At 42.9% G+C, this 23,527-nt stretch overlaps 4 protein-coding genes and 4 non-coding genes across 13 annotated transcripts in view; 6 read left to right on the top strand and 2 right to left on the bottom strand.

Annotated features, from left to right (window-relative positions):
- ZWILCH (zwilch kinetochore protein) overlaps positions 1–9,994 on the bottom strand; it is a 40,469-nt gene extending 30,475 nt beyond the window's left edge. For both annotated transcript variants that reach the window (XM_027571966.2, XM_027571968.2), the window contains exons 1-4: positions 9,889–9,994; positions 6,693–6,744; positions 3,731–3,826; positions 343–461 (exon numbers count right to left, since the gene is read on the bottom strand). In XM_027571966.2, coding sequence (XP_027427767.1) covers positions 343–461; positions 3,731–3,826; positions 6,693–6,744; positions 9,889–9,941 — 320 coding nt within the window. In that variant the 5' untranslated portion in view covers positions 9,942–9,994. The remainder of the gene's footprint in view (positions 1–342; positions 462–3,730; positions 3,827–6,692; positions 6,745–9,888) is intronic.
- A 315-nt stretch (positions 9,995–10,309) lies between these two features.
- On the top strand, positions 10,310–15,379 carry RPL4 (ribosomal protein L4). Its single transcript, XM_027571682.2, has 10 exons — positions 10,310–10,522; positions 12,067–12,238; positions 12,432–12,538; positions 12,862–13,000; positions 13,457–13,581; positions 13,857–13,986; positions 14,252–14,408; positions 14,672–14,755; positions 14,857–14,977; positions 15,068–15,379. The coding sequence occupies exons 1-10, from the start codon at positions 10,520–10,522 to the stop codon at positions 15,290–15,292; spliced, it is 1,263 nt and encodes a 420-aa protein (XP_027427483.1). The 5' UTR covers positions 10,310–10,519; the 3' UTR covers positions 15,293–15,379.
- On the top strand, positions 12,283–12,354 carry LOC113910663. The gene has a single exon (XR_003516165.1). It is a non-coding gene; the product is annotated as a small nucleolar RNA SNORD18 (small nucleolar RNA).
- Positions 12,702–12,800, top strand: LOC113910716. The gene has a single exon (XR_003516211.1). It is a non-coding gene; the product is annotated as a small nucleolar RNA SNORD16 (small nucleolar RNA).
- On the top strand, positions 13,280–13,351 carry LOC113910661. Its single transcript, XR_003516163.1, has one exon. It is a non-coding gene; the product is annotated as a small nucleolar RNA SNORD18 (small nucleolar RNA).
- Positions 14,037–14,106, top strand: LOC113910662. Its single transcript, XR_003516164.1, has one exon. It is a non-coding gene; the product is annotated as a small nucleolar RNA SNORD18 (small nucleolar RNA).
- Positions 15,380–16,775: 1,396 nt separating the features above from the next.
- SNAPC5 (small nuclear RNA activating complex polypeptide 5) lies at positions 16,776–23,526 on the top strand. 4 transcript variants are annotated; one of them, XR_003515658.1, is made up of 4 exons: positions 16,776–16,919; positions 18,132–18,221; positions 22,483–22,715; positions 23,248–23,526. XR_003515658.1 is itself a non-coding variant. In XM_027569797.1 (3 exons), exons 1-3 carry the CDS (start codon positions 16,830–16,832, stop codon positions 19,151–19,153), a joined length of 303 nt encoding a protein of 100 aa, XP_027425598.1. In that variant the 5' UTR covers positions 16,776–16,829; the 3' UTR covers positions 19,154–20,184. The 4 variants fall into 4 exon arrangements, 3 of the variants coding, with proteins under 3 accessions (XP_027425598.1, XP_027425597.1, XP_027425599.1); XM_027569797.1 differs by lacking the exons at positions 22,483–22,715; positions 23,248–23,526 and adding an exon at positions 19,031–20,184; XM_027569796.1 differs by lacking the exons at positions 22,483–22,715; positions 23,248–23,526 and adding an exon at positions 19,028–20,184.
- MAP2K1 (mitogen-activated protein kinase kinase 1) overlaps positions 21,675–23,527 on the bottom strand; it is a 79,184-nt gene continuing 77,331 nt past the window's right edge. Inside the window, exons 10-11 of one of the 2 annotated variants that reach the window (XM_027569794.1) lie at positions 23,109–23,154; positions 21,675–22,696 (exon numbers count right to left, since the gene is read on the bottom strand). In XM_027569794.1, the coding sequence (XP_027425595.1) occupies positions 22,583–22,696; positions 23,109–23,154 (160 nt within the window). In that variant the 3' untranslated portion in view covers positions 21,675–22,582. The remainder of the gene's footprint in view (positions 22,697–23,108; positions 23,155–23,527) is intronic. The other variant, XM_027569795.1, reaches the window with a different exon arrangement.

Raw genomic sequence — 23,527 nt, 5'->3', positions numbered from 1 at the left:
CAATCAGGCTTTCAGTGATTTATGAAGATCTCTGGTAGCAGCAAGGAAGAAAGACTGGAGGGGAACCAAATACAACGAAAACAATTGAGAAGCAAGAACAAACAGTACGGGGGAGTAGAGAAAGGGACCATGACATGGTCTTCTTGGTCATGCTTGGGACACCTATAGGATATTCAAGTAAAGCTATCCCTGGAGATCGGGTATCATGTCTAGGGAGAGGGGGAAGAAGGGAGGGAAGGACCTGGACTAGATACATATTTTTCCCCCAATGTTGGTAAGAACACTTTCATTTAAATCCTAGCCTCCAGCCCTCCTCCTAGCCTGATGCTAAGAAAAACTTACCTTGCTCTCCCAACTGGTAAAGCAAGTGGTCCAACATTCTCCCCAGTAGAGAAATCAGAAATAACCGTTTCTTCACATTGTGGTTCTTCAACATGACTTGTTTCTTCCTTGTCCAAAGGCTTAAAAAATATTTTTTAATTATTTAGTCAGGTAAAAGAGCACTCACCAGTCAATTCTTCACTATGCTAGAACATAAGGTACTGGTTTCCAAACCCTTAAGCACAAATGACTGGGTGATGGCAAGAATCACAGCTACAAACCAGTCTGGTACCAACAAATCTTGCCATCAGAAGCATTTCCGCTGTCCTATAAAAAGATAATGATCTAAGTTGCTACTGATAGAGGAAGCATCTGATGCCATTAGAAAAGGAAGTGCTCCAACATGTATAAAATGATGAACCAAAGACAAAACACCAAAAGAAACCCATGGGAGACTCCTGATTTTTCACTCCCAGAACTCAAAGGGCCACAGCCCTTACTCCTTAAATCTACTCTTAGGACTAGCAGCTCTCATTCATGTTACAGGGTTCTGAAATCTATGTGCTTCTAATATCTCCATGTTTAAGTAGTCGTAGTTCAGCCTTGCCAATAATAACAATAACCCCAAGAGTTAACATTTCCTGAGCATTACTATGTACAGCTATTGTTCTAAGTCTTCTGTTACTTTTCATAAAAACCCTGAAATCGATACTATAACTTTTTTTAAAAAGATTTTATTTGTTTATTTATTTATTTATTTATTTTGGGGAGGGGGGGCAGAAGGAGAGGGCTCGATCTCACGACCCCAAGATCATGACCCAAGCGAAAACCAAGAGTGGAATGCTTAACCAACGGGAGCCACCCAGGTGCCCCATTAACTCTGTTTTATAGATGGGAAAACTGAGGTAGCAAATGGCTAAATAACTTGCCTCGAATCACAGCCGGTGAATGGCAACCGCAACATTTGAAATCTAGACAGTCTGACTTCAAACCTCAGGATCTTATCCATTAATTAAGCTCTTCAGGCAGTAAATACTCTGCCTGCTTAATAGGTATCAGACCCAGATATTTCCCCAACTTTGAATTTCATTCGCCAGATCACAGTCCCTTCTAGGCCTGGCTTTCCAAAGAGTTCCTAGAACGGGTGGTACCCAAAATGTCATTTTTTTTCTTCTGTTTAATACCCATCTACCTAAAATTCATGCTGTAAGCTCTACTGATCTTTGCAGAGACAATGGCCATTTTGACTCCTCCTCGTCCAAAAATGCCAGCATCCCAGGGAATTCCAGGGACCTTCCCACAAGGGCAAGCTGTGTCCTCACTGGGATCCCAACCACATTCTCAGATCCCCCTTGGCTCATTCTTATCTCTTCGTAGGTGGCTCATCTGAACATCTTAATTTTTTCGGCTTTTGCTCTACATACATTTTCCCTTTTCCCCATAACAAAAGCCTAAATTCAACCACATAACTCACCTATAATTATTTCCCAAGCATCTGTCCACTATCGATAAGCAGTAATAACACTCTTTCATTAGGGGCACCTGGGTGGCTCAGTCAGTTAAGCATCTGCTTTTGGCTTGGGTCATGATCCCAGGCTCCTGGGATGGAGTCCTGCATCGGGCTCCCTGCTCAGAGGAGAGTCTGCTTCTCCTTCTACCCTTCCCCACCGCTTGTGCTCTCTCTCTCTCAAATAAATAAAAAAAATCTTAAAAAAAAAAAACCCTTTCATTAACATAAAAAACAAAGTTGCCCCCCTTCCTCAAAAGGAGCTATTGTATGCATTCAAATGAAAAGCTCCCTGTTCTTTCACCAGACAGCATGAGGGTCCTAAAGCAAACAGAAGAGTTCCTTGTAAAAGTACCTCCACTTTCCCCTATTAGAGTCTGTTCCAATCCACTTCAGGAAAAAGGTAGTCAAAGGAATGTGTTCTGGCCCCAAAGCAACTGTATAACCTGACAGCATTATCACCACTCAGTAAAAATCACTATAATTGCTCTGCCAAAACACCATAATTAAAACACAAAGGTTGGGCGCCTGGGTGGCTCAGTTGGTTAAGCGACTGCCTTCGGCTCAGGTCATGATCCTAGAGTCCCGGGATCGAGTCCCACGTCGGGCTCCCTGCTCAGCAGGGAGTCTGCTTTTCCCTCTGACCCTCTTCCCTCTCGTGCTCTCTCTCTCTCAAATAAATAAATAAAATCTTTAAAAATAAATAAATAAAAATAAAACACAAAGGTTTCAGGCTGGAATTATAAAATGATGCAAAAGATAAGAAGTTTTCTCTTACATTTCACAAACAAAAATTAAAAAGTAGAACTTCATGAGTCATAGCTACTTATGCTGTGCTGTTCAATACAACAGGCCCTGGCCACACGCAGCTACTGAGTACTGGAAATGGGGCCAGACCAAAAGAAGATGTAAGTGTAAATACACACCAGATTTTAAAGATGCAGTATGGGGGTGAAAAAAACCTTAAAATATCTCATTAATGATTTTTATATTAACTATGCATTGAAATGGTATTACCAGATATATGAGACTAAATAAAAAGCATTATTAAACCTAATTTCAGACAATCCCACTCCTCGGTATTTACCGTAAAGAAAAAACATGCTCACGCAAAAATCTGTACAAAAATGATTAACAGCAGCTCTATTCATGATCACTGGAGACAGAAAATAGCCCAAATGTCATTCAAAGAGTGACTAGATAAACAGTGGTACATTCATACCACAGAACCTACTGAGCAATTACAAGAAATGAACCACTGATATACATACAACTTGGATTAATCTCAAAGGCATTGTACAGAGTGAAAGAAGCCAGACTCAAAAGGTTATACACTCTATGATTCCATTCACGACATTCTTAAAAAGATAAAACTACACCAAGGGAGAAGAGATCAGTGGTTGCCAGGGGGATTTTAAAGGGATAGCATGAGGGAGTTGTTTGGGGTGATGGAACTGTTCTGTGCCCTGATTGTGGTGGTGATTACCAGAATCTATACATGTGATAAAATTCAAAGTGGACAACAAAAGAAAAAAGTCAGTTTTACTGCATGATAATTAATTTCACTTTTTTTTAAATCAGGCTACTACAAAATTTTAAATTACCTATACAGTTCTCATTATATTTCTATTGGACACCACTGTATTTACTTCTAAAAGAATTAGAATCCACTTTCACTAATTTGCTGATTTAAAAAAATGTGCACATTTGAGATCATTCCCAATAAACTGAATTTGGCTATTAGGAATTAAACAAATACAGGGGTACCTGGCTGGCTCAGCTGGTGGAGGGTGTGACCCTTGATCTCGGGGTTCCAGCCCCACATTGAAGATAGAGATTACTTAAAATCTTAAAAAAGAAAAAAAAAGAATTAAACAAGTGCAAAGCCCAAGCACTACTTACCAATTTCTCCACGATGAATACTACGTCATTTTCATTTAGAATATTTTTTAAAGGGTTTGGTTGACCTTTGCTGATCAACTGCACTTGAGTATCAGCCTATTAAAAATAAAGTCAAGCAGTTATATATACACACATATATATTAGTACAAATATTTAAACACATAAAGACTAGTTTTACCTTTACCCCTGAAACAAATAATACATTGTTACTAAAAAAAAAGACTAATTTTACAGAAGCAACTGAAAAAGAGAATTTGAACAAGACATAATGTTCTAAAGAGAAGAGTTCATTTCTTCTTTGCCATGTTGTTTTTTCATGTTTAGACAAACCTAGCTCTATTCACTTCTACACATGCTTCAAGGCCTCCCTAAAGTGCACCCTGCCTTATAGAACCTTCTTTTGATTAGGATCACAGAGACAGCCTCTTCCTTGGCTCATATCCTGGACTTACTATAATGTACCATATAATTAGCAGTTTATAAATATGATCTTTTATTCTGATGGTACTATGGAATTTAGAACTTTTATCAATCTCTAGGAACTATGTATTTTTTCATTCCAATGACAAGCATGTTCATTGCAGAAAGGTCTGAAAATAGGTAGCTAAGTGATTTTAACTCACATATAATTCCACGAGCGAGGATAATCACTACTGTTATTAGGATGGTTGGCATCTATTTTGTCAGATCTTTTTCCATAAATAAATCTACTTAAGTAGAAATGTATTCAGTATTGGGATGCCTGGATGGCTCAGTCGGTTAAGCATCTGCCTTCAGCTCAGGTCACGATCCCAGGGTCCTGGGATCGAGTCCCACATCGGGCTCCTTGCTTGGCAGAGAGCCTGCTTCTCGCTCTGCCTGCTCTGCCTGCCGTTCCCCCTGCTTGTGCTCTCTCTGACAAAAAAATAAATAAAATCTTAAAAAAAAAAGGAAGAAATGTATTCAGTATTTAGATATCTAGATAGGATTTTGCTTAATAAAAATATGACATTCTGTATCATACACTTCTTTCCACCGATTAAGTGTTCTTTGGCTCTACCATCATATAATTAATCCCATTTTGTTCAACATTTGGATACTTTTTTTTTTAAAGACTTTATTTATTTATTTGACAGAGAGAGACACAGCAAGAGAGGGAACACAAGCAGGGGGAGTGGGAGAGGGAGAAGCAGGCTTCCCGCCGAGCAGGGAGCCCGATGCGGGGCTCGATCCCAGGACCCTGGGATCATGACCTGAGCCGAAGGCAGACACTTAACGACTGAGCCACCCAGGCACCCCAACACTTGGATACTTTTATCTACTATAATAGACAATAATAGCCATCCTTGAATTACTTTCTTAAGATGAATAGTTAGAAACACACCGACTTTGTCAAATTGCCTTGCAAATATGCTGCCCCCACATATTTGCATTCCCATCACTTATAGCAACACAGAGTATTTTCACTGTTTATTTTTACCATTTCACAGCAAAAAATAGTGTCTTGTTTGTTACTGTTTTTTTCATTTATTTGATTACTAATGAAGGTGACCAGTCTCTCAAAGGCTTATCATTGACAAATAACTCTCATTACCTGAATCCGTTTCGTTTCTCAGTTTGGATCCTAAAGCATTTAGATACCAAGTTCAGAAAGCAAAGGATGTTGTGTTATTATAATCTACTAGGTTCTTGAGTTTCAAGTATTGTTGTGGACTGAATATGTCCCCGAAAGACATGGTGAAGTCCTAACTCCTGGTTCCTCTGAATGTGACTTTAGAAGAAGGGTCTTGGCAAACGTAATCAAGTTGAGGATTAACTCAGACTGGGGGGGCCCTAAATCCAGTGACTGATGTACTTATAAGGAGGGAAAGATTTAGAGACATAGACACAAAAAGGATGCTATGTATTGACAGCAGCAGAAATTAGACTGATGTGTCTACAAGCCAAGAAACTCCAAGGATTGTTGGAAACCACCAGAAACTAGGAAGAGCTGAGGAAGGATCCTTTCCTAGGGCCTTCAATAGGAGCGTGGCCCTCCTGACACCTCCATTTCAGAGTCCTAGTCTCCAGAATTGCAACAGAATATATTTCTGATGTTTTAAGCAAACCAATTTGTGGTTACAGCAGCCTTAGGAAACTAATATACGTATCAAGCAAGAATTCCAATGGGGAAGGATTAATACATTTACCTAGATATACTTAATTCCTGAGTTTGGTTAGTGAAAATTCAAACAGTAAGAAATAACTCTACTTGTAATTTTCTTTCTGGGCTTACTTATTTATGTCTTTTGTCTATTCTTCTATTACAGTTGTCATTCTTTGATTTTTAAGAATTTTTTATGTGTTTTATATATATATGATATTAATGTTTATCTTATATGACTCTTTCTCTCCAGCTTATTTGTCTTTTAGCATACAATTAATTTTAGTTCACTAATTATTTTATAGATTAAACCATATGGGGACTTTAGCTATGGAACACTTGGCATATATTAGATGCTTAATAAATCCATGAATGTTTATAGCTTTATTCATAACTATCAAAAACTGGAAACAATCCAAGTGTCCATCAGCTGGTAGGTGGATAAGTGTCGCACACCTATACAATGGGATACTATCCAACAATAAAATGGAATGAACTACTGATACACACAAAACATAGATGAATCTCAAATGCATTACATTCCTTGACAGAAGCCAGACCCAAAAGACTACATACCATGTGATTTTATTTATATAACATTCTGGAAAAGGCCAGGGACAAAGGGCTGATTATAAAGGGACATGAGATTTTTGGAGGTGACAGAAGTGTTCTAGATCTTGATCACGGGGGTGGTTATATGACTGATGCATTTGTAAAAACTCATAGAACTGTACTCTAAAAGAGTGGGACTCTAAACTAACTTCAATGAACCCAACTTTTAAAAAAGCAGACTGTTAGGATTACTGAGTTGTGTTTAAAAACGAAATAAATTGTTCATACCTCATAGATAAATGGATCTTTATGGATTCCTTTCTTTTCTTCATCAAACTCCCTGAAATGAAGAACTACACATGAAAAACAGAGCTATAGTATTCTGACATTTAAATTCAGTAGTCACCACTTTACCTCTGTAGGACACCAGTGAGAAAAGCAAAGCGCAAAGTAGTCCTGGCAGCCCTAAGGCATGGTTGGGAAGAGGGGGGGAAAAAGCAGAAAAAGAATATGAGAAGGCACGCCTGCATGGCTCAGTCGGTTAAGTGTCTGCCTTTGGCTCAGGTCATGATCCCACTGTCCTGGGATCAAGTCCCCCATAGGGCTCCTTGCTCAGCGGGGAGCCTGCTTCTCCTTCTGTATGCCACTCCCCCTGCTTGTGTGCATGCACTCACTCTCTCTCTCTCTCTCTCTGACAAATATTAAAAAAAAAAAGAATATCAGAAAAAAAGAGATGTGGTAGAAATTAATAGAGACTGCTGCCCACAACTGGGCACAACAGCTTCCCAGAGGCAGCAGGAAATCAGGTTACCTACCTCTACTCTCATCTTCTAAAACACATCATCAGTTACTATTAAGATGTAATTTACCATGTAACTTATGGGAAGTAAAAATCACTGGATTCTGTCTGCCACTGAATCAGTGGGTAACCAAGAAAAAGTTATTTAAGGTTCCTAGTCCTAGATTTCTATGGCTAAAATAGAAACACCTATCCTCACTCTATTTTTATGAGCTGTCACTAAAAACTTAGTAAATTTGATAACGTTAAACAACTTCCTTTTAAAAATGTAAGCACAAAACTCTCGGGTATCATTTAATAATTGTTTCATTCAAGGAAGTTCTAAAATAGTCATCCCAAAGCGTGTGAACTATAAACCATTAAACATACCAAAATGCACATGTCTGATATATACTCTGAAAGAGACACAGTCTTTAGATACCCAAAGAAGCCCAACGGAATTGTTTCAGGATACCACTTATTATTTGATCTACTCTGACTTACTGAAATAAAAACAGGAGAGCTAGGCCTATGATTCACTTTTGCCATTTTGGACAAGACAGTGATTTATTCTTAAAGATATTTGTCCTTTGTGTATAACTGAGGGACGTTATTCAATTATTCAACAATCATGTATATTATAGGCAGGCACTCTTCCTAGATGTCCAGGATATACAACAAAAACATAGTCCCTGGTTCATAGTCTTGACTGAAGTCCAAAGAGTAAGCCAACAGTTAGAATACAGGGTGATGGGTGCTCCCACAGAGGTGAGTGCAGGGTACTGTGGAGGCACAATGGAAGACATGTTGCCATACCACTAGAACTTTATCCTGAAAACCAAGAGGAGCTCACTGAAAGATTTTATTTTAAAGATTTTATTTAGTTATTTATTTGAGAGAGAGAGCACAAGAGAGAGCAGGGGGGAGGGCAAAGGCAGAGGGAGAAGCAGGCTCCCTGCTGAGCAAAGCCCCAAAGTGGGGCTCAATCCCAGGACACTGGCATCATGACCTGATCAGACGCTTAACCGACTGAACCACCCAGGCGCCCCACTAAAAGATTTTAACTGGGAAATACCTCTCTGACCATGGGATGGAGGGCATAACCTTGGAGGCCATGAAAATAGCTGTGAATAACTGACAATGGCCTGAACAAAAGCAGTAGAGATAGAGGGGAAACAAGGGCACCAGTGACTGATATAGATGGAATGGGGGCTGGGGGGGGGGTGCTGGAAAAGAGAAGTGAGAATCTTGGATTTGGAACTCTTAATTCAGAGTTGGGATTCAGAAGCAGAGTGTCAGGTTGCTGGGAAAAGATGAATTCGGTTTTGCACATATTGAGTTTGAGGTCCTGTGGAAACTTCCAGTAGGCAACTGGATGCACAGGCATTGTGAAGGACTCAAGAGAAGTAAAAGAGACTTCTGTGCTTACAAGTAGAGAAAAAGACTAAGCTCCGTGAAATAATTGGGAATTATAAATAGGGTCTAAATAAAACTGTATCAATGGGGAACTGGTTAAATAAACATAAGACAGACATAGGATGAAATATTGCAAAGCAGTTAAAAACAATGAGATAGATCTATAAGATGTCATACTAAAAGCCATCCAGGACATTAATAAAGAACCTAGTGCTCTGTCCATAATGTTCAAAAAATTGTCAAGCATTATTACTTTTTTTTTAAGATTTTATTTATTTATTTGACAGAGAGAGAGCACAAGCAGGGCGAAGCGGCAGCCAGAGGGAGAAGGAGAAGCAGCCTCCCCTGCAGAGCCAGAAGCCCAATGAGAGGCTCTATCCCAAGACCCTGGGATCATGACCTGAGCCAAAGGCAGATGCTTAACCGACTGAGCCACCCAGGCGCTACATTACTACTTTTATAGGAGGAAAAAAAGCAATAAAGATAAATAATGAAAAATTAGGGCATTTAGAAAATTAGGGGTTAGATTACATCAGTGGTTCTCAAAGTGTGGTGTCAAGCCAGCAGCAGATTTCACCTGGAATTTGTTAGAATTCTTTGACCCCACCCAGACTTACTAAATCAGAAACCCTGGAAATGGGGCCCAGCAATCTTGTGTTTTGACAACATTCCAGGTGACTTGATGCAAGCTCAAATTTGAGAACTGCTGGATTAGATTTTAAAATTGGATGTAGAACTAGATGGAATCCCCTTTTGTACTAGCACTCCACTTTAAGAACAAAGTCTTAGAGCACAATGAAATAAAGGTACTTTAAAAACCCAACACACTATTACTTTATTACAACTGTAGCACAAATAATTATTCTGAATAGACAATACGTATCACACCAGAAAGGCTTTAAACAGATGAAGGATGCCAACATCTAGTTTTCCAAATCCTGAGAGGTGTCTCTAACATATCCTAAGTTCGGTGCATCATCGGCATGAATAAAGCGCCTCGAAAAACTTGTCACCTTCCACCCCGACTGATAACGTACAGTTGTTTTCTCCTATACGAGACTACAAGCAAGCCCCCACAGGGCCAACCCCACGCTGGAGCAGATAACCGGTCTTTCCCCAACTCCCAGACCCCAGGAAAGCTGCCTTAGTCTGAAACTTAGGCGCCGCTGAGAACTGACAAGGCACTTCTCCCCAAAGCAGGGGAAAGAGGCTTGCGGCGGGGACCGAGAAATACGCCCAGGGAGAAGTGCTGCCCTCGCACCCTAGGCAACAGCACCAGCTACAACTCACTGCAGGAGACGAGAGTAAAACTCCTCGGCAGCTCGGTTAATTCGGGACCACATCACGCCCCAATTTGACTGCAGATCCGAGGCCGCCAAACTGAACTGCGCGCCGGCTGCTGACGTCCGGGGTCATGACCCCCTCGCCGGGACTACGTTTACACCCCCCCCCCCCGCCACATCCGACAGGCCCCGTTTGTCCACAACGTTAATCTTTTGTTTTAGAGCACACAGCGGTTTTTTTCCGTCCCAGCAGTTTTCCATTCCCGTAAGAAAAAGTTAAATAAATTGCAGTGGTTGAAGGGGGGGGGGGGGGCGGAAAGACACCTCGTCTCGCGAGAGTTGCCACGCCTCCTTAGGGATTATTCCACGAAAAGGAGTCCCTTGTATCTAAGGGCTTTTGTTACCAAATTACCGTATTTGTTATCAATTACCTTAATTTGATGCATGTAAAGAAATAACACGCTATTTATTATTTTTATAGAGTGGTAAAGCGATATTTTGTGTCTCTGGATTGGTTCTGAGGCGGGGCAGGTTGGCGGACGAGTTAAAGGTTACATATAGAGCGGAAGTGCTAAGCACTTCCTTTTCCTGTAGGAGCCGCCGGGTTGAGGGGAGCGTGGCCCTCTCCTCTCCCCGCGATGGTGAGTGGAACCTCTGTCTGGTAGGCTTTTCCCTGCTCTCGGGTCCCGGCAGGAATGGGTTAGGGGTTTGGGGCATAAAATCTTCAGGAGAGAAAGCGAGGAAAATGGGATGAGGGTCAAAGGCGTCTGTTTGTGGCTCGGAGCTGGGTAGTGTGGCTTTACGGCAGCCATTTTAGAGGCAACGTGGGCGTCCTAGCACGGGACGACGCCAGATCGTTCTTAAGTGCAGAGGAACCTTTGGGATTCTAGTTTTCCTTGGATCGTATAAGGTATGGGTTCTACTGACAACTTGGAAACTCTTGGGGCCTAAGGCTGAATCGAGGTGAAAATCAGTTTTGGGCCTTGTGTTTTCACATGTTATTAAATAAGGAATATTTTCGTGTTTCGAGAGAGATCTTGAGAAAGACTTGTATATCCACGTTTTTCTGAATTCTCGTCTGTGTTCATCTAAGAATTGCCTCTGCAAAAGCTTCTCTTTAAAAATTGCTGTTAGGTGTCCCCTAAATCGTCGAATTCTTATCTCGTGGTAGGACTAATGTCACTTGAACTGCATTTTCACAAATGATGTTTGTTACATGTGTTGTGTAGTGTTTTTGTGCCCTGGGGAGTTCAGTGAAAAAAAAGACAAACACTTGTGATGCTTGGATCATAATTTGAACAAAATAACACCGAAATACTGTATGGTAGTAATTGCTGTTAACATGGGGAATGGGAGTGGAGGCAGTAGTTGGGCCTTAAAGTGATGAGAGAAACTTTCCAGAAGGTGATCTGAAGGAGTGTGGGGAGGCATGCTGTGGCTTTTCAGGATGCAGACAATGATTACTGAGGCAGAAGGGGGTATGGCCCTGAGTGTAAGGACAGTGATGTCTGGAAAAGATTATGGGAGAGGAGGTCTAGCAGATTATATAGGCCATCCTCAAAACTTTAGTAGGATTATTTTCAGATGGTGAGTCTTTGGAGGAGGTTGAGCAGGAAGTAACAGGACCAGTATTTTTGTTGGTAAGTTTCATGAGCTATGTTGGGGATGAAGGGGGCCAAGGGCAGAAATCTGAAGTAGAGCTGTGGTAGACTTTCGATCATTTTCTTTTGTACAGCCTGGGTTGAAAGTTGAATGATAAATTTTGTGGTGGATTTTGAGGTTCTAAATGTCTTTTAAGTATAAGAATTTATTGAAGTTAATAAACATGGTGTGTTGATAACAGCCTTTGTTTCAGCCCTAAGTGTTGTCTATCTACCCAAATTCAAATCTCATCTGTAACTCAGTCTTTAAAGTTACTGTTGAGGGGTGCCTGGGTGGCTCAGTTGGTTAAGCGACTGCTTTCAGTTCGGGTCATGATCCCAGGATGTGGGATCCAGACCCACATCAGACTCCCTGCTCAGCAGGGAGTCTGCTTCTCCCACTGACTCTCCTCCCTCTCATGCTGTCTCGAAGTCTCTCTCTCAAATAAATAAATAAAATCTTTAAAAATAAATAAAGATACTGTTGATGTGTGAGAATAGTGTCTCTGACGTTGTCAACATAAGTATTTTTTTCTTTTTCTCAGGCGTGTGCTCGTCCATTGATATCTGTGTACTCCGAAAAGGGGGAATCATCTGGCAAAAATGTTACTTTGCCTGCTGTTTTCAAGGCTCCCATTCGACCTGATATCGTGAACTTTGTTCACACCAACTTGCGCAAAAACAACAGACAGCCGTATGCTGTCAGTGAATTGGCAGGTATGGATTTTTCAAGGGTTGATATTTTTTAAGACCTACTTAACAGCAGTGATGAAATTCCACTCCATTGGTCCGTGTTTCTGAATCAGCATGATTTTCCTGGATGTTCTGATGCTGTTGCTATCCTGCATAATAGTCCTAGGTTGATAGATGGTTGAGTATAGCTAAAACTTGTATTTCTTCCCAATTGCAGGTCATCAAACCAGTGCTGAGTCTTGGGGTACTGGCAGAGCTGTGGCTCGAATTCCCAGAGTTCGAGGCGGAGGGACTCACCGTTCTGGCCAGGGTGCTTTTGGAAATGTATCCTTTGTTTTACTCTGGATTGGTCAGCTCTTGTGGAATTTATCAGACTGGGCCTGGTTTATTCATGTTAGCAGTTTTGAAAATATTTCCAACATACCAATAGTGTTTAGGTTAAACATTGCCCTGGGCAGATAGGGGCTTGGCATTGGGAAGTTTTGCTTGCAATGATGTCGTAATTTGCGTCTTACTCTGTTCTCAGCGACAGTTGCCTGCTGTCAGTAAGCTGGTTCAGAAGGGTGACGAAAATTCTTACTGAGCAAGACATACCCCTTTTTTAATTCCTAAAATTTGGGAAATGTGATTCTTAACTTGGAAAATAGATGTGTCGTGGGGGCCGCATGTTTGCACCAACCAAAACCTGGCGCCGTTGGCATCGCAGAGTAAACACAACACAGAAGCGATATGCCATCTGCTCTGCCCTGGCTGCCTCAGCCTTACCAGCACTGGTCATGTCTAAAGGTTTGTATATTTTGTATTACAGGAATGGGACAAAATACCCTTTTTTCCCCCTCCACCTGACCCATTTCATTCATGTTAATAATAACCTGTGTAGATTCTATTCATCCCAAAGTCCCTGACTAAATTTCTCTCTACTAAATAATAGTTCTACTTCAATCTATAGTAAAGTCATCAGTGAATATTGTGTAATAACTGGTGAACTAATTGGAATGTGGTGATTTCGTGTATTAGAAAACTTTCCACTCAAACTTAATCATGTCCCTACTCTATTTTAAACTGTCAAAATGATGAGATTCCACTTAATTGGTCCGTGTTTCTGAAACACATGATATTTGTGGGAATTCTGATTTGGCACTTCATACGTTATTTTGCTTTTGTGGATTTCATGAAATGTTTCTCGATTTTTCACAAGTCAGGGTAACCCAAGTATTTGTTGGTGTTGATTGGCATTGTCAGGTCACCGTATTGAGGAAGTTCCTGAACTTCCTTTGGTGGTTGAAGATAAAGTTGAAGGCTACAAGAAGACCAAGGAGGCTGTTTTGCTTCTTAAGAAACTTAAAGCCTGGAATGATATCAAAAAGGTAGGCTTAATGAACAAATTTTGGTGGTCCTTAACACAAATTTGTCGTCAGATTTTTAAACTTAAAAAAGATGTCTGGAGGACAGTGTAACTCAGTGCATAGGAGAACAAGGACTCAAACCTTATAACGGGTTTGACTCCTGACTGCCATTTGCGGCTGTGTGTGAATGTGGGGCAATTTATTGTGGCTCCTTTTCATCATCTGTAAAGTGGAGTTTAACTTTGAAGATCAGTCGCAGGGTTCATATCTTAAGATACTAAATGTTCTCTTTTTAGGTCTATGCTTCTCAGCGAATGAGAGCTGGCAAGGGCAAAATGAGAAACCGCCGTCGTATCCAGCGCAGGGGACCCTGCATCATCTACAATGAAGACAACGGTATCATCAAGGCCTTCAGAAACATTCCTGGTAATTGTATTGCTTATTTCAATGCCCATATGATGCAAGCTTACTTGGCTTTTATATGATGAGATTCCACTTTATGGTCCGTGTTTCTGAAACACATGATTTTGTGGAACTTCTGATTCTCAGCTGAATGAGTACACCAGTAATGGTTGAAACTGCCTAATTAGTAACATAGTTCTCATGTACCTTATGTAGCCATAAGTCATAAACGTGATTTGTGTGTCTTTTATTTAAAAAAGTCTCCCTAATTCTCTTTTCCCTTCAAAAGGAATTACTTTACTTAATGTAAGCAAACTGAACATTTTGAAACTTGCTCCTGGTGGGCATGTGGGACGTTTCTGCATTTGGACTGAAAGTGCTTTCCGCAAGTTAGACGATCTGTATGGCACTTGGCGTAAGGCTGCCTCCCTCAAGAGTAACTACAAGTGAGTGTTCTTTGTGTTCATATATTGAACACAGATGTTCATGCTGTGGATATTCACATTCAGAATTCGTTTGCATGTTTTCTAAATAATGGATGATGTTATGTGGCTATTTTCCCTTATGTACAGATTCAGTATTGTATAATGGTGAGATATTCTGAATGGTGGTAGTGTAATGGAAATTCTGATGGAACTCTGGAGGGTTTCAGTGTTTACTGAGAAATAGGAATTGAGCATCTTACTGTTCAACATTTTTTTCTTTTCAGCCTTCCCATGCATAAGATGCTTAATACAGACCTTAGCAGAATCTTGAAAAGTCCAGAGATCCAAAGAGCCCTCCGAGCACCACGGTAAAGTTGTGATACTTGCTCTTGCTAAAGCCTCATAGTATTGGTTATTTCAAAAATGTGGATAATGTGAATAAAATACTAACGGTACTACCTTTTTACAGCAAGAAGATTCATCGCAGAGTCCTGAAGAAGAATCCACTGAAGAACCTGAGAATCATGTTGAAGCTAAACCCATATGCAAAGACCATGCGCCGGAATACCATTCTTCGCCAGGCCAAGAATGTGAGTGTTAATTTGGTTTTTGATGATAGGTCAACTTTTTTTTTTTTTTTTAGAAAGATAGGATTCTTAAGTTCTCTTAATTTGTTGCAGCACAAACTCCGAATGGATAAGGCAGCAGCAGCCTTAGAAGCCAAATCAGATGAGAAGGGGGTTCCAGGCAAGAAGCCTGTGGTTGGGAAGAAAGGAAAGAAGGCTGTTGGTGTGAAGAAGCAGAAGAAACCTGTGGTGGGGAAAAAGGCTGCAGCTACCAAGAAACCAGCAGCTGACAAGAAGCCTGCAGAAAAGAAACCCACTGCAGAGAAGCCTACTGCCTAAAAACTTAGGTTAAGTCTATAAAAGTCAAATCATTTTGGACAGCTAATTTTGAATAAAGACCTGATCAAAAGCCAGTGAAAAACACGACTTTTTGGATGTGTTTGTGAATCTTGGTTAGAGTTTTGTTTGTTCCCCCATAATTCTGGCCTCTTGGTTCCATTTTATAGTCTGGTGTAAAACAGGGCCTTGCCTTCATAGTAAATCACGCAGTTGAATGGGAAGAAGAATGCTGCATAAATCCAGATATAAAATCCAATTTGTAGGAACTGTTTTTGAAAAACAAGTGGTTAAGACTTCTCAAATGTGCAGCAGCTGTTAGAAGATTTAGCACTCCTCGGGGTACCTGGGTGCCTCAATCCGTTGAGCATCCACTTTCGGTTTTGGGTCAAGAGCTCATGCATGCATGGGATCAAGCCCAGTGTTGGTCTCCCAAGTTAAGTGGGGAGTCCGCTTGGGATTCTCTCCCTCTTCCCTCAACATGCTCAGTCACAGGCTCATTCAAATCTTTTTTAAAAAGAATTCTCCCCCAAAACAAAAAACACGCCTTGGAAAATAGGTAAAATTACATGAGGTTTTTTATTCTCAGTACCACAAGAGGGCAGAATAGATTGAGGCTCTGCAAAAAGAAACTGATGGTTCCTCCACGAAGGTTATTACAACCTGCTGTGATAAAAGAGTACAGTTATTAGAGGAAGTGCTACCTTCAGTATTTTGACCCACAGTATGAGTTTCAGAACTACCTGGGTTTGCGGTTTTGGTAAAGGGATACGTTGACCAAGTATACCGCAGAGAAGTGTACCCAAAAGGATATTGGGGATTTTTTTCCCTACCCTGTTTTGTCAGCATGTCTTACCACCTTAACAGTTGACCTGTCCTGACCTGTCTCTTGTCAGGGTCTTGTTTTGCGTCTGGTTTGTTTCCTTTAAGTACACATCCAGGTGATGTATCCTCTGGTTTGCAGATGCAGAAGATCTCTGTTCCTTAGCATTTAAAGGCTCCACATCCCTTTTGAATTTGTTAGCACCAATTTAATCTTCCTGCTCTTAATTTGCGCAGCCTCTTGGTAACCACTTTAACGTGGCCAGGAATCTTTGCCTGCAAAAATCAACAGGGCTCGTGCGCCTCTGTGCTAGATGCTCGTGGTTTTGGTCTGCCCTCAGATGCGTCTGCAGGTTTTATGGCGTTTAAAACAACTTTAAGTTGCAAAAAACTAAAGTTCGATGCTGGGAGTACTGCTCAAAAGCGTTTGAAACTGGGTACTTGACCGTTTTTATCTCCCGAGTTCTTTATGGCTCCACGTCCTGTGCTTTAGGATTCCTGATGATTACTTAACTTAGGTTTTTTGGTTAAAAACCGGGGTTGTGCGGGACAGCGCAGGTCGACCGCGAAGCAGCTAGCGAGAGTGCGGACGCCGGCCGGAAGCGCTTTGACCCACGTGGCGCTAGCCCCGCCCAGCCCGCGGCTTGGTTTCCGGGAACGCGGGCTTAGTGACGTCATTACCGAGCGCTGGGCCGGACGGCGGGCGGGCGGAGGCGCCATGCTGAGCCGGCTTCAGGAGCTGCGCAAGGAGGAGGAGACGCTTCTCCGGTTGAAGGCGGCCCTGCACGACCAGCTGAACCGGCTCAAGGTGACCCTGCGTGCACCCCCCCACCCCCCCACCCCCGCTGCCCCTCTACGCCGCCGCCCTGCGAACCCTAGGCGTCGGCGGCGTCCACCTGGTGGTTGAGAAGCCCCTGGGAGCGTGTTTGATATTGCGGGCCCACTTCTCTGAGAATCTTGATCCTGCAGGCCTAGGCTGAGGTCCAGCGATCTGTACGTGTGGCAAGGCTACCGCCACACCGCCAACACCTGTAAATGCAGGTGCTCCGCACATCTTGCGCTGAGCAAGTGCGACCTCCCTAAGCCCGGACCAGGCTCTCCCTGTCCCGGACCCCCTCCTCCCCAGCTCCTTCAGTATGTGCTAGCCACCATTTACTAGCTGCTTTTGGCGCTTGAAACAGCTCCACCAGTATTGTTAAGCCAGAAGAGACGCGTAGATCCGTTGTGCAAAGCAAGCAAGCCAGGGCCTGAGGAAAGAGGTGTCGCAGAGTTCCCAGTAGCTTTAATTGTGGCAGCTGCTATGAACTCCATGGCCTGGACGAGATTTGGTGCACCTGGGCCATTTCCCACACCTGGGCCTAATCCACCCTCTTTAGCCCCAGTGAGATGATCCTGGTAAGAACTCTTCTTCAGGATCTTTAAGCCCAAATGAGATGCGGGTTTTGAAGGCCTTTTGTAAGCTAAAAGCACTGTACAGCTATGACATATCAAAGTAATATTATTTTCCTCAGGACAGTTGTAATGGCCTGCAGTTATTTGTGTGTTTGTACCACTAGTACCTGTACAAGTACCCAGCGGGTCTGTAGTGTATGCTGGTGACCAGGACCTCTAAAGCCTCTGTTCCCTTATGCTCCGGGAAACACTTCCACTTTCCGTTCTTCCTGCCTTCACTTTCTTATTAACTGGGTAGAAATCTAGAGTCTAGGGAATCGGCCTTCTGTGGAATCAGAAGACACCTGGCTTTTTTAAGGGCACACGTGGCTTTTCTATCCAAATCTGCTGTATCTAGGGGAATGAACCTGTACACCCAGGGAAAGGCCTGGAGGTTTTCTTGGCTCTTTTCCTTAAAAATGTGGGGAAAGATTAAGAGCCCCATCCTTCCCTCTAGAGCTGCACAGAGGTGACACTGTTTTCACGTCTCCTCATGATGCTCGCCTTTGACAGCATGCTCAGCAGATTTTACCCATGTCAGTAGCCCAGTGAAATAGTAAGCAGAGTGTCCTCACCTCTTCTTTTCTAGGTCGAAGAACTAGCCCTCCAATCAATGATTAGTTCTAGGAGAGGGGATGAGATACTCTCTTCTAAACCTGCACCTGAACAGTCACATGATGTAAGTTGAATCAAGTGTGGGCCTAGGGAGAGAATGCAAAGTGCATTCTGCTCTTGTGCTGCTTGGAGGCCAAAAATTTTTGTAAATTACATTATCAAGCCCAGAGGACTCAGGGAATTGCTTGTGAGAGCTTTCTAGTTTAATGAACTGGTTATTTCATATCACTGTTATAGACAGGAAACAGCCCACCTTTCTACCAGCTGGTCACACTTTGATTAATGAGGTACCATTGTATTGCCCGCACCATCCTAGTCATCTGACCTTTCTAGTTACTCCAGTGAACCCAGGGAGAGTCGGAGAGCTTTGCAGGCATTTGTCAAAAACTTCCACTGCCTCATGAATAAGTAAGCCTGGGATTTAAGAAAGAGTGTAGCTTCAGCTACAAAGCATAGTGCGAACAAGTGAATTCCAGTCCTCAACATCTCCTCCTGCTAATGTCCGCGAGTAAAATGGTACAATATTCTTCTTTCTAAATATACCATATTTGAGCACTTTTTCTCCCAGATGTGTTTAAGCCATCTAAAACCATTTGAAAGTAGCACATCTAGGCCAGCATAAATCTTCGGCATGAACCATGTTTGTAGATCAGGTAACATTCTGTCAAATCTAGGGCATTTACTCTCCTCCCATTTTGGCAATGGGGAGGTGGGGGTAAGAGGGTCAGGGGAGAAATAGGAAGTGGCCTTACCTCCTGATAAATATTGGGCATGAGGATGCAATTGAGATTTGATTTTAAAACCTATTTAAGAATTTGCTGCTTTGAGGCCAGCATCTTTCCTACTAATCCATAATGTCCTTGCCTAAAGCAGATGTTGGTGCATGTAGACAATGAAGCATCAATCAACCAAACTGCACTGGAGTTGAGCACAAGGAGCCATGTGCCCGAAGAGGAGGAGGAGGAGGAGGAGGAGGAAGAAGAATCAGATTCCTGAAGCAGAGTAGGGAAGAGCCCAGCTTAGAGGAATTAAGTTTCTACATCTCAGGAACTTTTGTTTCTTCAAAAAAAATTCTTTCCATAGGCCCTCTGGCCTGCTTTACAAGGAAGAACTTTAGGATGTGTAGTTGTGAAAATGGTTCCATCAAGAACTCAAGTTTCAGAACGCTTTGACAAAAATTAGTGACATACGGAAAAGCAGAGCTGCAGTGTCTTAGCATTGAGCAATATGGGTGGTGCTGTGACTGTATTAGTAATTATGCTCAAAACAAAATTTCCTCTAAAATGCTGTTGAGAAAGTCTGGCATTTGCACAAAGGGCAGAGTTTAAATACAAGTCAGCCTTTCCAGTCAACATTGCCTCTTAAGAAAACCAATTAAAGGCTGTCTGCATGCCACTGAGCCATTGTGAGCAGAGCAAGGCCACAGTTTAGGAGAGAAAGATGACAAGTGAGGAGCACAGAGGGCCACTAGAGAACACAAGCTGCCGCCACCTCTCAGTGGAGCAGGTAGGAATACTGTGCTGCGGAGGGCTTTGTAGGGCTGCCATCATAGGTAGGTTGAGATATCACAATGTTTAGTAAAATGTGCTTAGAAACAAAGTACAGATAAAGAGCTGTCATGCAGCTTCCTGGTTTCCAGATAGTAACAGAGAAAAGGATTAGTTCCTCCCCTGGGGCAAAAAATACAGCAGGATGGTTTAAAACCCATTGCTGGACTTAGGAAATGTGCTGTTAAATCACTATGCCTGGGAGATTGGGGTTTTGTAATAATGACAGTTACAGAATAACAGTTATTAAAACTTAGTACTTGTAGTTGAGATTCACTTATGCATACTATCCCTCTTCCAGTGAATATACAGTTAAGTAGTTGCTTAATTTTATAAAATTTGCCCTGCCCAAGCAACAGAAAAGCCAAACAACACAAAGAATCTCCTCAAGCAAAACTTCTTTTGTAACTGTTCCAGAAAAGAATATGAGTATATTTATTAATCAACATTTCATTAAAGTTATTTTGAGCTACTCTTAAAGGAAATAGAAGTTTAAATGAGCATGTTTCTTGGAAAACACCGTGTGAAAACTTTTGCAATGAAAAGCAATCAAGCTATTTTATTTAAAATAGGAACAGGGGTTTTTGAGAGCTAGAAGAGTTGGCTGTGAATTCTGGCTCTACTGCTGACTGGTTGCTTGCCTTCTTAACTCTTGGCAGCTCTCAAGAGTCCTGCGGTCAAAGGTCTGCCTACCTGAGCCAGCACTTTCACAGGTGGTTGTGGTGTGCTAACGAGGTATCATGCAAAAACACAGCTATTGGTGTCTCAGCAAGAGGGAGTCTAAGGAAGGGATTTGACATAGGGACCTCAAAACAGCAAGACTGAGGCAGGTAACCTCATTCTTGGTAAAAATTACCAGGAAAAAAACCTTTTTGACTCTCAAAATGTAACACACTTTTGTATGTAAATAGAGAACGTACAACATCCCTCAAAAGACACTAAACATGAAAGCATTCAAATCCAGTTATTAGACTCTAGGTGACACCTTCCTCCCTAGATGCAGTTTGCACATTTTAACGAGACCTCGGTTTGTATCCTGTCCCTTAGCAAAAGACACAGGGTGCGAGTCTTAAACCCTGGTCTGAATGGATGTTGTTTAGGTTAGACTGTTGGCTTAGAACCGACGTTGGCCTCACAGCAAGAGAAAACGGACTGGCTGAGGCAGCCGTATATATACCAGTGAGCTGTTTTTAAAACCCTGCCTGGATTCCAAGCTCTGGTAGGCTCAGAATGGAACTGCCAACTCAGGAGCTTTACCCAGGTCCTGCTTTTAGTTTGAAAACAAAACAGGCCTTATCTTTTTAAAGACATGTTTATTTTGGTTTTCTCTAAGCTGCGTCTCGAAGAAAATGATGGAAGAGGTGCCACCCAGGCAGCATCACGTGTCCCTCAAGTTCCGAAAGTCACTTGGGCAGAAAAGGCATCTGTGGTCAGTTGGGACATGGCTTTGTCTCCTGTGACTTCAGTGCTACCTCACAGGACAAAGCCAGCACCAGGTCCATTCCTCTCCAGGAAAGTGGAAAAAAGTCACTGGTGAAAGCAGGGAGACAGTTGCTCCAGCATGGGACTGGATGTCCTGGGCGGAGGCTCCCACACCAGTCAGGCTGGCCAAGAGTGGAGTGTTCCTGGGAGCACGCCAGTGACACCCCAACCCCACCTTGCCTACTGCTTTTCCCTGTGTAGAAATGGCAGGAAGAGAGGGGATCTAGTCACAGGGCCACAGGAAAGGTAGCTGGAAGATTCACACATAAGTGGAGAAAAGTGTTGGACAAAGTCCAAAACTTGGAGTCACGGATCCGTTAAAGCCCAGAGCACCGAACTTGGCCTCACTATGGCATTTCTGCTTTCCAGCCTCCTTCCCGTCTCCACCTGTGCCCTCACAAGAAGGCTTGGCTAAATCATTGGACTTTATTGTGTATGTGTACCAGAGACACTGAAAATCCTACCCCAAAAGGAGACATATTTTTCCATCCTTTTAACTTGACAGTATATTTATTAGAATAAGAGATTAGATTTGTTAAACATCTGGATTGAAATGGTTAAAAGGATTTTCATACAATTTTTAGGCACTATACACACTTGTTTACAATAGCATCAGTACTTGGATTTGGGGAAAGAGAAATCTCGTATTTTAATGCCTTGATCCATTTGTAACATTCAAAGTAACCACCATTTTAGAAACACTAATTCAAACTTGAGACATAAACCACTAAATATCCCACATAATATATTTAAAAATAAATATAGAAATACAACCAGAAGTCTACAAATCATCACAGTAGACAGACTGGTGAAGCCCCAGCTATCATGGCAGTGAAGGGCTCTGGCTAGATTTTGATAGAGATTGCTTCATTCTACACCAAAAGCAAAAATATAATAAAATGATACATACTTTCTGATGTTCTTTATCATAGCAGCAAAGCATGCTTCACATGCACTGCCTGTGAAGGATCTTACAAGGCCCCTTCCTGCTCAAACAGAAGGTACGCCTGGCAAGAATGCAGTACCACCAAGTGTCAGAGAATCCCGAAAATACAGGCAGCTAGCCAGTCACGGTGAGGGAAGAGCAGTGCAATTTTCAGTAAGAATGACTACCCACGGTCACCAAAGTTTCACTGTAATTCAACGTTGTGCGTGTGCTGATCGACATACACAAAAATAGCCCCAAGCACAAAGCCAATCCACTTAGGGAGAGAACAGGAAGAATAGAGACAGTAATATTAAAAATGACACAAGTAGAATTTTGGCACATGCTGTGTTCTTCATCCTTTGTCATAGGTGAGATGCACGTCTGAACAGACAGGCGTGGGCAAGAGGCCCGGAAGCGACATGGCACACCACTGGGCAGGGGACTCACTCTTCGCCGCTTCCCACGTCCTTAGACACCGGCTGCGTGGGTCGGTGTGCTGGGCTGGTTAAGGCCAATGGTGGAGCAGAGCCAACCTGCAAAATCCACTTCCTCCCCGTCCGATCTCTTGATAAAGGCATGAACCTATGTGCAAGGAAACAGAGTAAGTGGTGGTCAAAAACCCAAAGGAAAGGTTGAGAGTCCTGGGTCTAGAGCTTCTCTTGGAAGGAGCTCCCAGACCCTGTCCTGGGCCAGCAGCTGCTGCAAGAGCCTGCGCTGCTCATCTCATAGGCTGTGAGGCCACAGCTCCCATGCACCACCCAGAGCCTGCGCTCCTCCCCTGGGGCCTGGGCACAGGAGCTCTGCCCTCCCCTCGGCCCTTACGCTGCCCGGCGGAGACGGGGGGGCCGCTGTTCGGGATCCTACAGCCCCTGGGGCGGCGGGAGCACAGCGGCCGAGGCGGAGCAGGGAATGGGCTCGGAGTACTGGGCAGGTAGACTGAGGGAGGACAAATGAATAAACAGGACGTGTACAAATTGGAAATCAGTGGACTTACCATGAGTTGCTTCAGATCTGCTCTCTCTGCTGGGTTTTTTATTAAGCTGAAACAAAAAGATAAGGTGAGAGAGCTTGCCTGGCGCTGGTTTCCCCTCAAATTGCTTGCACTTATGTGCCTGCCCCCCCCCCACCCGCAGGTTCTGAGGAGTGCCTGAGCCTTCTCCGCCTTCTGTTCTGGCAGAGCGGCACGCCCGCAGGTTAACAAATGCCTGCGGAATTAAACGAAGACCAAAAGGCACCATGCCAAGCCCTGCAGAGCAGGTGCCGAAAGCTGCAGCTTCATCCACTGCCGTCGTCTGACCAGTCCCCGAAGTCGTGGCACTCTGGAAGTGCAGGGGAAAGGGCAGAGCTCTGCTCCCCAAGACTGGGCGGAGAGGCTGACAAAAGCAGCGTACTCTTGCAGAGGGCAAGGAGGGG

The sequence above is a fragment of the Zalophus californianus genome, chromosome 6, assembly GCF_009762305.2.
Source record: "Zalophus californianus isolate mZalCal1 chromosome 6, mZalCal1.pri.v2, whole genome shotgun sequence".
In the NCBI taxonomy this organism is placed as follows: Eukaryota; Metazoa; Chordata; class Mammalia; order Carnivora; family Otariidae; genus Zalophus; species Zalophus californianus.
The sequence above is the reverse complement of the archived record's forward strand: the minus strand, read 5'-3'. Positions and strand labels throughout refer to the sequence as shown.

Coding starts and splice junctions, on each gene's coding strand:
- RPL4 (XM_027571682.2), top strand. Junction 13,001..13,456: donor AGCACTGGTCATGTCTAAAG/GTTTGTATATTT, acceptor TGGCATTGTCAG/GTCACCGTATTGAGGAAGTT. Junction 14,409..14,671: donor TCCCTCAAGAGTAACTACAA/GTGAGTGTTCTT, acceptor TTTTCTTTTCAG/CCTTCCCATGCATAAGATGC.
- SNAPC5 (XM_027569796.1), top strand. CDS start 16,830: ATGCTGAGCCGGCTTCAGGAGCTGCGCAAGGAGGAGGAGACGCTTCTC. Junction 16,920..18,131: donor ACCAGCTGAACCGGCTCAAG/GTGACCCTGCGT, acceptor CTTCTTTTCTAG/GTCGAAGAACTAGCCCTCCA. Junction 18,222..19,027: donor CACCTGAACAGTCACATGAT/GTAAGTTGAATC, acceptor CCTTGCCTAAAG/CAGATGTTGGTGCATGTAGA.